The sequence below is a fragment of the Delphinus delphis genome, chromosome 8 (assembly GCF_949987515.2).
Source record: "Delphinus delphis chromosome 8, mDelDel1.2, whole genome shotgun sequence".
In the NCBI taxonomy this organism is placed as follows: Eukaryota; Metazoa; Chordata; class Mammalia; order Artiodactyla; family Delphinidae; genus Delphinus; species Delphinus delphis.
Genome location: NC_082690.1, coordinates 79451967 through 79466681, shown reverse-complemented (window position 1 = coordinate 79466681; position 14715 = coordinate 79451967). Strand labels below are relative to the sequence as shown.

The window sequence follows — 14715 nt, the reverse complement described above, 5'->3', positions numbered from 1 at the left end:
GGCTGACATTTCCCCATGGGTTTTGAAAGGTTGTGTTTTCATTGTTGTTTCCTTCTAAATAGTTTGTAAATTAAGCATAAAACTTATTTAGAAATAAGAATGTGGATTTTTAAAAAAATCCTGTGAGTAAGATTGCTTTTGGTTCTCCATTTCTAATTTTATTGCATCGTGATCCACAAATGTGTCCTGTGTGATTTCTGTTTGGGGGCAAAAAAGTTGCAATTTCATTGTGGCCAAATTACATGGATAAGTTTTGTCAATGTATCAAGTGTCTGAAAATAATATTTCTGTTGAGCATACAGTTTATATATATTTTAAAAGAAGCTTGCTAGTTATGATATTCAAATACTCTATATCCTGGCTTATATTTTGAGTGTGGATTTATCAATTTATTTTTGTATTTCTATCATGTTTTGCTTTCTATGTTTTGAAGGTTTATGAAAAGGTGTATAGAAATCATGACAATTATATTGACCTGGTAGATTGTTTATCAGTATGAAGTGTTTCTCTGTCTCTCTCAAATAGGTATCAAATTCTTGTTTGCCTAATGTTAATATGGTGACATATGATTTTATTGTTACTATTTTCTTGATATAGATGCTCCTATTGCTGAATTGACCTCTGACAAAATAAAAACTCTTTTTACCAGTTGATCTAATTTGTTTCTTGGAATCCAGGTTTATTTTTATAGATAATTAATATTACAGATAAATCACAGTTCATTATTATAGTTACTTTATTATTTGGAACAACTGACAACCATTCTGATCTAATTCTCAACAACTATAAAACTAGGCTGAAAAAATTCTCTCTTGGAATCAAATGTTATATATTTCCTCTCTAAAAAAAAACCTTAATGTGATAGAATTGAAGCTTTGATTTTTTTGTGTGTGTGGTTTTTGAAAATAAAATATTTGGACAAAAAAAGAAATCAAGAAACAAAATTTAAAAAAATATTTTAAATAAAACAGTGTTTGGCCTCCTCTAGAAAGTTAAACCTAATTTCTAATTTGAAGCATAAATTTGCAAGCCAAAAGTTATACAAAATATAATGTCATATATATTATATATATATATTTATAGGTATATACATGCAATGATATTATATTACTTTAAGTAAAATATCAATATTTTATTAATTTAAATCAATACAATTCATTCATTATTAATCAACAGTTATGAATCCACAGGCATTATGGTATGAGTTACAGATGGAAAAATCAAATATGAAGTGAATACACCTGGAACTTAGCACAGATAACTGTTCTGTTTCCTACTATCAATTGTGGTCCCCAAATCACTTGCTTAGATTTGCTTCTATCTTGTGTATAAAGTACTTTAAAAGTTAATAAATGTAAGGAATCAGAGCTGGAAGAAACCTTTGAGACAATGTAGTTCAAGTGCTTTGTTACCCAGCTGAAGAAATTGTAGCTCAGTGGGTTTAAAGAACAATGAAAATGATGAAAAAGATCATTCCCATTTATGGAGCACTTGTCATGTGTCAGGTGGCCAACCTACAATGGTGAAACAGGAAGTATTATCATTCTCATTTTACCAGTGAAGAAACTGACTCAAAAAAACCAAAAAGAAACATAAGAAAGAGGAGAAGGAGGAAGAATGGAATGGAGAGAGGGGAAAATTTGCTCATAGTCATGTAATTTCCAAGTAATCATGTCATCCAGAGGATGAACTAGGAAGTAGTTCTTCCCTCTACACACTGTTCCTTCTCTTGTTACTTGTATTTGTAAATACATTATAACGAAAGTGATATATCATGATAGAGTCATACAGTTCCTCCACCATAGTCAATGGAGTCTGTCACTTCTGAGTTTAAATTCTACTTATTTAACTTAATTATCTTGCTTTTCTTATCCATAAACTAGGGATCATACTGTCATAGAGTTGTGATGACAATAAGACAAAATAATGAAGGAGAAGTGTTTAGCTTAGCCCAGTGCGTTGGCTCTGGTGAGTTCTCAATAAAAGATCATTGCTCAAACAAATCTGCAATAAAAATTTTGTACCCCAAACTGGGGGACTAAAAATTAAGTTTGAGGATAGAAAAAAAGACATTTTCTGACATGTAAGGTTTTGAGAAATTTACTTTCCAGGTAGCAAAATAAGGAATTAAGTTAAGACAGAAGAAACATAGGATCCAAAAAGTAATGTCCAGCCGAGAAAAAAAAGGTGAAAGGAATTCCCACAGTGCTGGTGAAGGGAAGTGTAGATGCCCAGAGGGTAACCTATTGAGATTGGAGTAGACAGTGGTTCAGGAAGGATAACTCTAAGGAGAAAATAAAATGAATACAATACTTGATGTTTTTGAATGTATTTAGAGAGAATTTAGAGTTATGGCAGGAAGTTTGGGATAAATTAAGGAAAGTATGTGTAGACAATTAAGCAACAAAAGTGCTATTATTAGCTTCATGAAAATATAAAGGTTGTGTAAGAAAGGAAGGATCACAGTACACACCATGCCTTAGATGTGAACATAGTTCTCTAGACACAATGATTTGAACACTAATTATTCATTTGGCTAAAACTGCTGGTACAACCACTTTGGAAGGAGGGGAATTAAATCTGTTTTTAGCCGGTGATGAATGGGGAAGTGTGCGGGGACAGAACACTGCAGGGAATAAAGACTTAAGTTCTTGTCTTTATGATGGGAAGGCAATCACTTCCCAAAGCTGGAAAACCCAAGAATGGCATGCAATTTAGAAACAGGGTAGAAAATAACAGAAGAAATTAATTGATAAAATGCTAAAAAGCCGTCCCTCAGGGATATGGAAAATAAAAATGGGTAATGTGGCAAAGGACTGGTGTTTATTATAAATCTCTTAATAATCTTTTGCCTTTTAAATTGTGTACATGTAATATGACACTTTGATAAAAATAAATATTGGGGGTGAAAATCACGAAGAACTGAAAAAGTAGTGGAAAAAAGCAATTCCAAGTAGGGAGAACTAGGTTTGCTAATTTCTAGTAAGATTTTGTAACTATACACATTGCCTCTCTATAGTTATGTGATGTAGTCCAACTTCCTATGCCCCTTCTTTCACTTTTATTGACAATTATATAACTAAAGTTGATATAAAAAACATATAAAAAATGCTAAAGTGTGTAAAGCAAGTGCAGAATAATATGCCCATGTTACTAAAGAGTGAAGAAAAATGGGCTTACCTAAATTAGTGAGAAGGTAAGCAATTTTTTCATAAGCCTGTAATAAAAGAAAACAAATAGTTAATGTTATTATTTTCTTTTAGAAAACGCTGTTATTTACACTATTCAAGAAACATCTAAAGTATATTCTACATAGTGGTTACATTTTTAATTAAGCAGAAGCAAGTTTTAAATCTTACTCTACAGTGCTTTATATATACACATACACACACAATGCATGTATAAAAATGTGTTGTAAATATGTGTATATATACAGACACACTTGATTTCTGCAATAACATCTTTTCTGCTAGCTATCTTTATTTCCACTTTATAAATCAAAGAAATGAGACTTAAAAAAACCCCAAAGACATTCAACTAGTTAACGGCTGACCTGGGATTTAATAATCAAATTATATGTGCTTTTCACTACTCTGGAAGGTTAAGTGGAAGTATGTCTTCTTTACTATTGATAAAGAATTTTCCAAACTATGACAAAGGCAGTGGGCAAAGTTGCATTCCTAAAGAACAAAGCTGGTTTGGTGGTTATTTAAACCAAGATTCACTAGTCAGATCTGTTGAATCTGTAAGTCACATGCACAATAGATTTTTATAACATTTTTTATATTCTGCCACCTTCTCCTTGCCCCACCATACTCTGTGTACCACTCATACAGACTCAAGGAAAGAAAACATATTTCACAATATTCCAAGTAAATATAGTTGGAAATGTATATTTACTATAGACAGAAGGGTGATGTGTGTGTGTATGTAAATGTGACTATGTAACCCCACAATTCAACAAATTATTCTTTAGATTATAAATTCCAATAACCCTGCCTATTGGCATGCAAAATCAAAAAGGTGTCTGGATACTTGAAAAGTTGTTCACCTTCCCTGACTGTTCTTTCAATAGAACTATTATGATTATTCATCTTGACCGTGATTCAATCCATCTCTTCCTAAGATTTAAAGTGTTATCTTGAGACAAAAAGATTATATTGAGTACAATAGTCTCATTCTACCCCTGGTGCAGTTTTTTTTTTTTTTTAACTGTACACTCAAGTAACCATTTCCAAATTTTAGGACCCGATTAGCGTGAATTCATGAGCACCAAAGTTATCCTGACTTCGTTCTTTTCCATGCCCCATTTATCAACTAAGATGATTAGAGAAGGGTCTCCAGAGAGTATTGGAAGACAGCCTTATCAATCAGCAAATAGTACTTGAGTAGCTCCTATGCCTCAGGCACTGAATTAAGTGCCCTCATGGGGACTGAGAGAAAATTTTATTTAAATAACTGTCATTTAGAGTATTTGGCTGGTGCCAAACAGTGTTTTATATATACTATTATTTATATTTGTCCTTACAACAATATTATCAAATAGGCATTATGATTCCCATTTTACAGAACAGGAAACTAAGGTTTAGAATGTTAAGCACCTAACCCAAGATAATATTTCTAAGCAAGTAGCAAAGTTGGGATTTGGTATCATGGCTCTCTTGTACCACCTATGCTGTGCCTTGTCACATAACCACTTCAGATTTTGTCTTAATACTTAGCACATAGACCTGTCTGTAAGCCTGCGATGGTGACATCTGCAGCTGATGCCCCAAGGGATTACGATAACCTAATAACCTTTGGAGGAATGTTATGAATCACAAAAGATGTTGTGCCACCCCTGGATATATTGCTCTTGGAAAGCTGTCTGAGGTAGTGAACAGCCTGCATCACCCAAGGCCCAAATGCCCATTGGCATCATCATGATGATGAGTTACAAAATCAGTCCATGCAGAGTGACATGTTAACTCACCCACGAAGTGTAGGAAGAAACCACAATTCAAATATAACCAACTGGATGGTGTATTACAGCAATCACATTGACACAGCAAGTTGTGTGTATGTGTGTGTGTGTGTGTGTGTGTGAGAGAGAGAGAATGGATATGTACTTGGGGGAGGAGAGAATAAGGGGATTCAGGGTCAATTGTTCTGGTTACTACATTATATCCATGTAGTATATGTATATACTACATAAATATACATCATTATATATATATATGCAATATATGTGTGTGTGTAAAACATTTAAAAATAAAATAAAATTTAAAAAGTATATAAAATACCATATTGAGGAACCTATGCTTTTAAAAATTATTCACTAGTGCATTCAGTAAGCTGATAGTCTGTGGTCATATATATTGGGTTAAAAATATTTATTAGGAATTTCTAATGAGTCAGGTACTATTCAGGGAACCAAATAACAGTGAACCAAACATAGTCTCTGCTTTCATGGAATTTAAACTGCAGTGCTCAGAGAAAGATGGCAAAGAAATATGTAATTGGCCAGGAGATGCAAAGTACTAAGAGGAAAGAGGAAGCAGCCTGAGGGGTAGAGAGTAGTGGTGGCACAGCGTGCTATTTAGAGGGTGATCAGGGAAGCCTCTCCAAGAAGGCGGCATTTGAGCAGAGAGCTGCATGGAGTGAGGGAACCCAGCAGGGATGCAGCTCAGTATGGGGGGAAACAGAAATTGTAAGTGCAAATGCCTGAGCCTGCCACGGGCTTGGTGTGCTTCATGAAGGACAAGGAAGGTAGAGGGACAAGGGTGGAGGCAGTAAAGGTAGTAAGAGTTGAGTCAGAGAGATCTCAGAGAGAAACACCTTTTCAGGGCCTGGTAGGCTATGGTGAGGACTTTAGAATTCGTCCTGAGCTGAGAAGTCATCTCCCTACTAATGCTTTGTTTTGGGGTGCAATGCAGAAATCAGTTGTGGGAAAAAATGGCAAAGGCAGAGAAAAAACAGCAAGGTTGTTGTGAAGGGGCAAATTAAGGGGTTGTACACGTGTTTTAATGCTCTTTATCTCTGAGTCAGAGGCTCACAATCTAACCTTCCTTGTAAAAAGGAGCTCCAAACAGACTTTTGCAGAGTCAAAAAGATTCTGCACTTTTCCAGGAATCCTCCTTTTTGAATTTCTAGAAATCATGGACATACATATGAAAAAACGAAACAAATACATTTTAAAAAAAAGAAGCTAACCTTCTTATTAAATGGGTCATTTTGCATTGCTTCCTTTCGAGGTTAAGATGTGTGGTCTAACACTTTGAACCACCCTATTCCATAATAACCTATTTGCATCGTAATTACCAGTGGAAATCGGGTGTTGAGGAAAGTCAGGTACATTTTGAGGTCTTTGGGGATCAGGCCCATGAAGGAAACATAGGAATGTATTCTCTGGACTTTAGAGATGGAAGTGGATCAATAATGTGGAAGAGTCCAGAACCAGCATGAATACACAATAGCCAAGTGTATTCAGGGCTTTCTTTTTTTTTTTTTTTTCCTTCCTTTTGGTTATAGTGTGCTCTATGCCTGGTACATGGCCTTTAAAATGAGAGGAGGAATACCAAAAGGAGTTTATCCTTTTATTGACAATGCTGAAATGGTTTAATTGGCTTAATCCCAGAAGTACAAGAGTACTTCTGCTGTGATGTTTCTATTTTCTCTTAAAAATTACATGTTAATCATGAGACCAGAGAACTTTCATTCTTAAAATAATTCTTAGATTAATTGAGGTTTGATTGTCAAGCAACAAGAATATACACTTCTTAAGTAACTGCACATTTTACATTTTTATCAAAATCTTTTTGTAAGTATTTCCTAATGATGGTTAACCATGCTATTTATAATGCTAACCTCTGGTAGCATTGTATTTTGAGGGTCAGCAAAATAAAGAATAAAAAGGATGGGATTTGTGAAGAGCAACTCCTGGTTTCAAATTCTGGCTTTGTAGTTTTTTAGCTATATGCCTGGTAAAAGATGTTAAAGATAATAACTTGAAGTTTTAGTTATTGTTAAATTATTTGCAATTTATCTTTGGAAGATGTGATTTCTGATCTTGTCTGGGTAGCAAAATCCCCTTAGCTCCTTAAATCACTGATTTCGTAATGCTATTTTGTGGACTAACTGGATCAGAATCACTTGGAGAGCATTATGGGAAATTTTTTGTTTTAAATACAGACTTCATAGTCCTACAAAGAAGATTCTGAATGAGACTCAGGAAGCTGTAGTTTTTCAAGTGTTTCAGGTGATTTGATGAGTATAAGAGTAGGAAACAATCCTTTAAGTTACTTTTATGATCTGTAAAATGGGCCTGTCATCAAATTTTTATTATCTTGATCCATATTTCTCTCCCAAATTAAATATTTGTAGGAATGCCACAATCCACCTGTTTTAAAAGCTTAGAGAATATATATCCTTTGATTGTTAGTTTGAATGAAATTAACAAGGGCAGAAAACTTGAAAGACACTGAAAATATAATTCCAGTAACAAAAGTGACTTTGAGCACATACAATATTCGAAATGCTAGGATCTGGAGAATAAAATATTTAAAATGTATTGAAAGAATATATTCTAAATGTCTTTTAGGCATTAGGCAAAGACCTGGAGATATAAACATGAGGAAGCTACAGCCCCTGCTCATGAGGAATTTATAACCTGATCGCTAGAGAACAGGCATATCCCAAGCACTGTAGCAGAAGAGCATTCACAAAAGAGATTGTTTAATGCTATCAGGAGACTCTGATAAGGAGGGAGAATAGACCTGTCCAAGCACCTGTGAGAAGAACAGACACAAAGAGATTCTTTAATTCCACATATGGGATCAAGAACAAATTTTATGAAAGAAGTGATCCTTAACTGAAATTTTCAAAGGTGAAGAGATATTCTTCAAGGAGAGAAAAAGAAAAAACAGGTCAATAGACGAAGCACTGTGAACCAAGAGATGGGTGTGAAATAGCAGAATGCCAGGGAGCAAGCACAAGTGGTTCTATAGGCTGGACTGCAGGGTGTGACAGGGCGGGGGCAAGACACAAACTCCAACAAGGGGAGAAGGGAAAACTGGCTTTAAATAATGGAGACCCTCCCATAACATTGATGTCAGAGGCAATGGGAACCTGTTATACAGATCTGAGTACAAAATAAGATGATCAGATTTGTAATTTTGAAAGACCCTTGCAGCAGTGGTGTGAAAGGGAGATAGGAAGAGTGGAGAATAGAGACAGGAAGACTAACCAGTTAGAAGGCTGTGACAATAGCCTGAGCTAGAAATGACAAGCAGCTGAACTAAGGAAGCAGAAGTGAGGATGGGGAGCAGGGAATGGATACGAGAGAAGCACAGTTCACAACAGTCACTGATACGATGAAGGAGACGAAAGTAATGCATGAAGAATGGCAAGGTTTCTGGCTGTGTACATTAAACATGAAAAGTTCAGTTTTAAAAAATTATTTGGCTGATTTAAGCTATTTTTCCGCGCACTCATTTCATAGTTTCATGTATATGGCTTATAGCTGAAAAGCGTATTAGATTAATAGAATTTTTTAACTGAGTCCAAATCCCTCGTTTGGGGAATATGGCAGCACAGGGATCACAAAGTCAAGCTATTAAGAAACACTTGTATGGGTACATTTGAAAAGTACATTTGTATGAGCTGTATATTTAGAGTTGTTCTGGAGATAACAAAAGATAGCATTTGGTATTCTAGGTGAATCTTTTTGGTGGTATATTTTTTTTAAAGAGTCTGATATTTTGATATTAATGATGTTAATCTATCCTTATTTGATGAAGCTCTTAAATTGATCCTGTGTGTTCAGGTGAGTCAGAAGGGCTGTTTAATAATCTGGGAGGTGCCTTAACATCCTGGGTGGGAAGGAAATGCATAAATTCAAAAGGGCATTATTTTCTTTACACTGATTGAATCTGAGAAATATAACATTCCTTTCACATTTGGTGAGTTGGCTGTGTAATTCACTTCTTTTATGCTAAATCCATTTTAAAATCTTCTCCTGAGTTAGTTGCAAGGGCAAAGGAGAAGTTGTATGGTCTATTTCACTTCTAACAATCCCTGAATCTGAAAGCCAAAATGCTCAACAAGTAGAAATAAACATTTAGAAAGAGGAAAGTCAGCTCTGTTTTCTCCTGGGAACCATGGATGCTTATTTCATAGCTCTAGGCACTTACATGGGCTTTTGTATTTAATGAAGTAGAGCTAGTGGGATTTTAAGGATCTCAAAGGATGGTTTCCATGATAAAAATAGTACCATCCTTACCTGTCTACAGAGGTCTTTGTTGTCTGTAAATGCAAGTACTTTGGAAGAAAGAATACACTAAGCCTCATCAAAAATATAAACTTAGTGAGAAGAAGTTGTATCTGAACCTATAAGAGAGAGGAATGTATGTTGGAGGGTCAATTGTGATTCTAGGGAAGGGGTGATCACCGAGGATAGAAATTGGAGGGGGAGCAGAATCAGAGTTCAAGGGACTGGGAATGGAGAAGCACCTGGAATAATATAAAACTGGAGTCTGGTACATCAGTGAAAACTTCAGCCAGCCTGATAGAAAGTAATGGACTTTTATCAGGACACTAAGTTGAGGAACTGACGATTCAAACTGACGAAAGCCTGGGCAGTGTTCAGAGGGGCAGGGGAGAGGGAGAGAGCATAAATGAGAACAGAAGGAACAGACGGAGGGGAGAGAGAGAGAGAGAGAGAGAGTGTGTGAGTGTGTGTCCTGGGATGTTAGCCATTGATCATTGATAAGGCTGTTCCTTACTTGGTGAAAGACAAAATTTTAAAAATGACCCAAAGTTGCTACCTAGGTGGCTGCGGTTTTATGGGTAACTCATATATAAAGTAAAAATAAAGTACATTCCAATTCTAATTTGTTCCAAATTTTATATCATGGTAGAATGTTTTAAAAGTAAAGGCTATTTTTTTCTGATTATAAATCAAAACCTACATATAGAGATAAATATTTGAATGAACAGAAAAAATATATATTAAATCAAATATTATCCTGAGATATAACCACTATTAACATTTTATTGTCACTCTTCAAAATGCAGGTGTGTTCCAATGGAAATCAAGTGAAATTGTATATCCTTCTTCCGTAACTGTATGCCATGTACTTAAATAATATTAAAATTTAAAATTCAACCAACTTACTAAGGATAAGAAATTGGATCAGTTTAAAATCAGACTAGCTGATTGCTAGTATTACCTAGAAATGAATACATTAACCACTTAGCTTCCTTTTCCTTAGATAATGAGATCAACCACAATAACCTCTGTCCACTGGAAAACTGCCACAATACACTGGTTTTGTTAGAAACAATTTCTTTCCCTATCTGCCAGAATAGTTAATATAAAAACCATAAATATAAAACTCTACAATGTCCTTGCTGTGAATGGTTCCTCCTTCAATGTGGTGACTTTGTGCAATGCACAACATATACTTCCTCATATAGGCTACCACACAAGCCTCTCAATCCTAGCACTGTCTTTTTTCAATGTTTATTGTTCACTTTATGAGTCAAAAGCAGAAATTAAAATACTGTATGGCTTATTTGGAGATACAGTAAGCAACATTCTTCTTCTGCAAATGAACCTAACCCTGAAGAAAGGAGTCTCCAGTAGAAAATATTAACTATTGTCCTTGCATTAATATTTACCCATTTCTCAGTGACTATTTATTTTCTCTTAAGAACATCTCTGATAATTTTAAGGTTAAATAGTAAATGGTTCCAGTTCCCTCCTGACTAACCATGTAACGTCAGTATCAATCCACGTTTGGAACCAAATGCATATTACCTGTTTATGTTATCAATATCATTGTTTGTGTATTGGTCAGCCCTCTATATGAATTATCTCACCATGTAAATCTATAAGCACTAACACTTACTATATGCATAATCTGGGACAAGTTATTTAAGCTCTCTGAATTTCAGCTTCCTCATTTACTAAATGGAGAAAATATCGACCTTGTGGTGTTGTTGGAAGAATTAAAGGAAAGATATTATTCTAAATGTGCCAATAAGTGCCTCCTGTCTTCAGAAAATGGGGCCCCATCCACAGATCTTGCTGAAGAGGTAGACCTAAGCATAATATTGTCCTCGCAGCCATAGACATTTGGTTCATAAGTCACTTGGTATATGTGAAGTTGAACCAATCAGATGCTCTCTCTGAAAAACTAGCACATTGAAACACTGGATGATCTAAGTTAAATAAACTACAGAAATTGACCAACATGGTCATGAATTTAGAGCCAATGAAAATAACAAAAGCACAGCAATGCAACAGTATACCAGACTCTGAAAGGGAGGCCGTGGGGAGGCAGATAGTCTCTTCCTGATAGAATGGAGCAGATATGCAAATAGAATCATTGGAAAAAGAGGTAGAAAGAAAGGAAAAGAGAAAGAGAGAGGGAAAGAAGACAGAGAGAGGGAGAGAAAAACAGGAAGCGGGAGGGAGGGAAGGAAGGAAAAAAAAACTTAGTCCCAGAGGAATAAAAATGGAGTAGCTGTCTGACTGTTTTCCATTTCACATGAGGTCTTGGAGATAACAAAGCTACACTTTCAAACAGAATTTCCTATATCTTTCCAATAAATTCTCCTCTGAGGCTGAGTTTGTTGGAATGGCTTTCTAATCCAAACAATCCCTTATCTGAATGAAAAGAGCATAGCAGCATTTCTAGCAGACACTAGATACGCGAGTGGAAGTTGTCACTAAACTAAACTATAAACCCAAAGAGCAAGGAAGGCGATACGACTATCGATTTTAATTTTTTAAAATTCCATCATGTAAACCACATAAATGAAATATTTTCTGTTGAGCCAAATTGTCTTTGCCAGAAATGATACTAGGTCTTATTTTGGCTGCCTGTAAGTCCAATCCAAGTATAAAGGAAACACATCCTCTCCTTTATCCACCCCTTGTACACCTATTGAAAAATCTGTAAACACTTACAAGATTCAGTGCCATAATGATCACAAAATTGATACAGACTGCAGCAGCAGAAGTTGCAAACTGCCAGTGTTGTTTGATGAAATTCCACTTGAATGATGCAAACTGTTCCATGACAACCAGGCGATACACCACGACTGCAAACACTGCAGTGATCACCAGAGAAATCTACAATATGGGAGACCAGAGGAGACATCCACACTGTGCATCATTACAAAACGAAAGCAACACCATGGATCCAATACACTGACCCCAAAAGCTAAAGAAATGTACTTTTCCAGAAAGCATATGTAAATTTAAAATTTCCTTTAAGTAACTAACTTTCATTAGAGTCAAAATAAATAGTATAAGATTCAGTTGTTTCAGTGGGATATGCTGTTCAAATCTCCACTTTCACATGAATGCTTGGTTTTAAAACAAAATATCTAATTTTAGGATGATCATGTAATTTCCATTTTATCTTAGATGATCTTTGTTTCGCCCAAAGAGTGTTTTATTTAGGGATATGCACAAACTCCCTTTGTAATTATTCTGTGACCTGCTGTGATTTTTATTTTGTTTAATAGTATGTATGTACTACCAAGGTACTGAACAGGATAGTTTCTTACATCCTCGGGGTCACAAAATGAGTTGGTATCCTAGAACGTCTTTCTAAACCTGGAATCCCACATTCTGAGATTTATGATTATACTTTACCATGAAGAATATTCCTGAGATAGAAACAAGAAGCCGAGTGACTTTGTCTGAGGAAGGCTGATGAGGCTCAGGTTTTCCACTGATGGGATTCACTCTCTCCATCTTGTAATACTTTGCTTCAAACTGGGGACGAAGTGTTTCCTGTGAGAAAAACTAAAGTTAACTAAATATCTGTCACAAATTTTTTAAAAATCCAATATTTAATAAATTTCTGGAATTTGACCTATTTTTATATCAAGTCTTGGCAAAGAAGCAAATTGTAAAAAATTAGATGAAAGTTATTTTAGGGTTTATTTAACCCTAAACTATATTTTAATTAGCACAGTTTTCCACTAATGCAATTTAAGGAAACATCATAGACGTGCTTTGAAAAAATTACACATTTCATCATTGATCTTTACTGTCTTCATAAAATAAGAATCTTGTTAGTAAAAAGAAGTCAAGTAAAAATTGAATGGTGGGGCTTCCCTGGTGGCGCAGTGGTTGAGAGTCCGCCTGCCGATGCAGGGGACACGGGTTCGTGCCCCGGTCCGGGAGGATCCCACATGCCGCGGAGTGGCTGGGCCCGTGGGCCATGGCCGCTGAGCCTGCGCGTCCGGAGCCTGTGCTCCGCAACGGGAGAGGCCACAACGGTGAGAGGCCCGCGTACCGCAAAAAAAAAAAAAAAATTGAATGGTGTTTAGCTGCTTCCTGCTTGGACATTAAGGACAGTGAATGATTTTCTGTACCATATGTTATTCCAGTTTCCTTATCTCCTGGTTTCTTAACATCTTACCTCCTCTTCTTCCCATTCAATAAGGTCCCAAGTATAGGTCAGTGTACTTCTTCTCCTTTTCCAAAACTCCAGGAAGACTGTGGCTATAAATAATAATAATATTATTATTATTACAATTCTTTACCTGACCATATCCCACTCTGTCATCATTGCCTTTCTTCTTGTATTGATGCATTCACATCCTATTATTAAATAATTAAAATTAACTACATTTGTATTAAATTTATGCAGCTGGAATGTTTTTTCCCTTACCCTCTTCTCCCTATCTGTGCAACTGCTATCAGTATGCACTCCTGATGGAGAGTGATTTTTTAAAATAAATTTATTTATTTTTGCTGCATGGGGTCTTCGTTGCTGCATGCGGGCTTTCTCTAGTTGTGGCGAGCGGGGGTTATTCTTCTTTGCAGTGCGTGTGCTTCTCATTTCGGTGGCTTCTCTTGTTGTGAAGCACAGGCCCTAGAGTGCGGGCTTCAGTAGTTGTGGCACATGGGCTCAGTAGTTGTGGCTCGTGGGCTCTAGAGCTAAGGCTCAGTAGTTGTGGCGCATGGGCTTAGCTTCTCCATGGCATGTGGGATCTTCCCAGACCAGGGCTCGAAACCGTGTCCCCTGCACTGTCAGGCGATTATTAACCACTGCGCCACCAGGGAAGTCCAAGAGTGATTCTTTTTATTGGAATAAATAAGCAGAGATTTTTGTTACAATAGCATGATCTTGATCTTGTGAAACTGGGTTGGAGATGAAGCTGGAGGCCTTCAGTGGAAAAAGGAACTGTGTTGTCAGGGGAAAGCAGGGCTTCATGTGCATCAATGGAGGTAGAGAGTATTTTGGAAAATCTGAAGATGATACCCCATAATTCTGCTCCTTAGCAACTATGCATTGTATTTCTTTTTTCACTCCTACCTCTCTGACTATAATGACATACTGTTCTCAACGTTACAAAAATTTCAAAGATGCACATGCCGCATCCATCCCTTGCACTTCCATTTCTCACGTCCATTTCCAGTGGCTTTCCTCTGTGATCTAAAGCCAATGGCACAGAGTAACAGAATCACAGGGTCAAGCATGTAAGAGAGGTAAGATTCTGTATGCAGTTTGTTCCAAGTTATTTTAAATTCACAGAAAGCAAGGCCCAGAGTCACTGACATACATCACTGACCTTGTCCAGAAATCTGCCAAAGCGTCCACAACACTTTATTACGCTTCTTTCTGTACCTGCTTTTCCCCACACTTGAAGGTAAGTTTCTTGAGGCCCTTTTTTCCTTAGCGCTTTTAGTGCTTGGCACACTGAAAATGC

At 36.2% G+C, this 14715-nt stretch overlaps 1 protein-coding gene across 1 annotated transcript in view; it reads right to left on the bottom strand.

Annotated features, from left to right (window-relative positions):
- The window catches only part of ANO3 (anoctamin 3), a 408770-nt gene that overhangs the window by 23980 nt on the left and 370075 nt on the right, over positions 1–14715 (bottom strand). Inside the window, 4 exon segments of the mRNA XM_060018617.1 lie at positions 3181–3217; positions 11954–12118; positions 12647–12787; positions 13422–13504. Coding sequence (XP_059874600.1) covers positions 3181–3217; positions 11954–12118; positions 12647–12787; positions 13422–13504 — 426 coding nt within the window.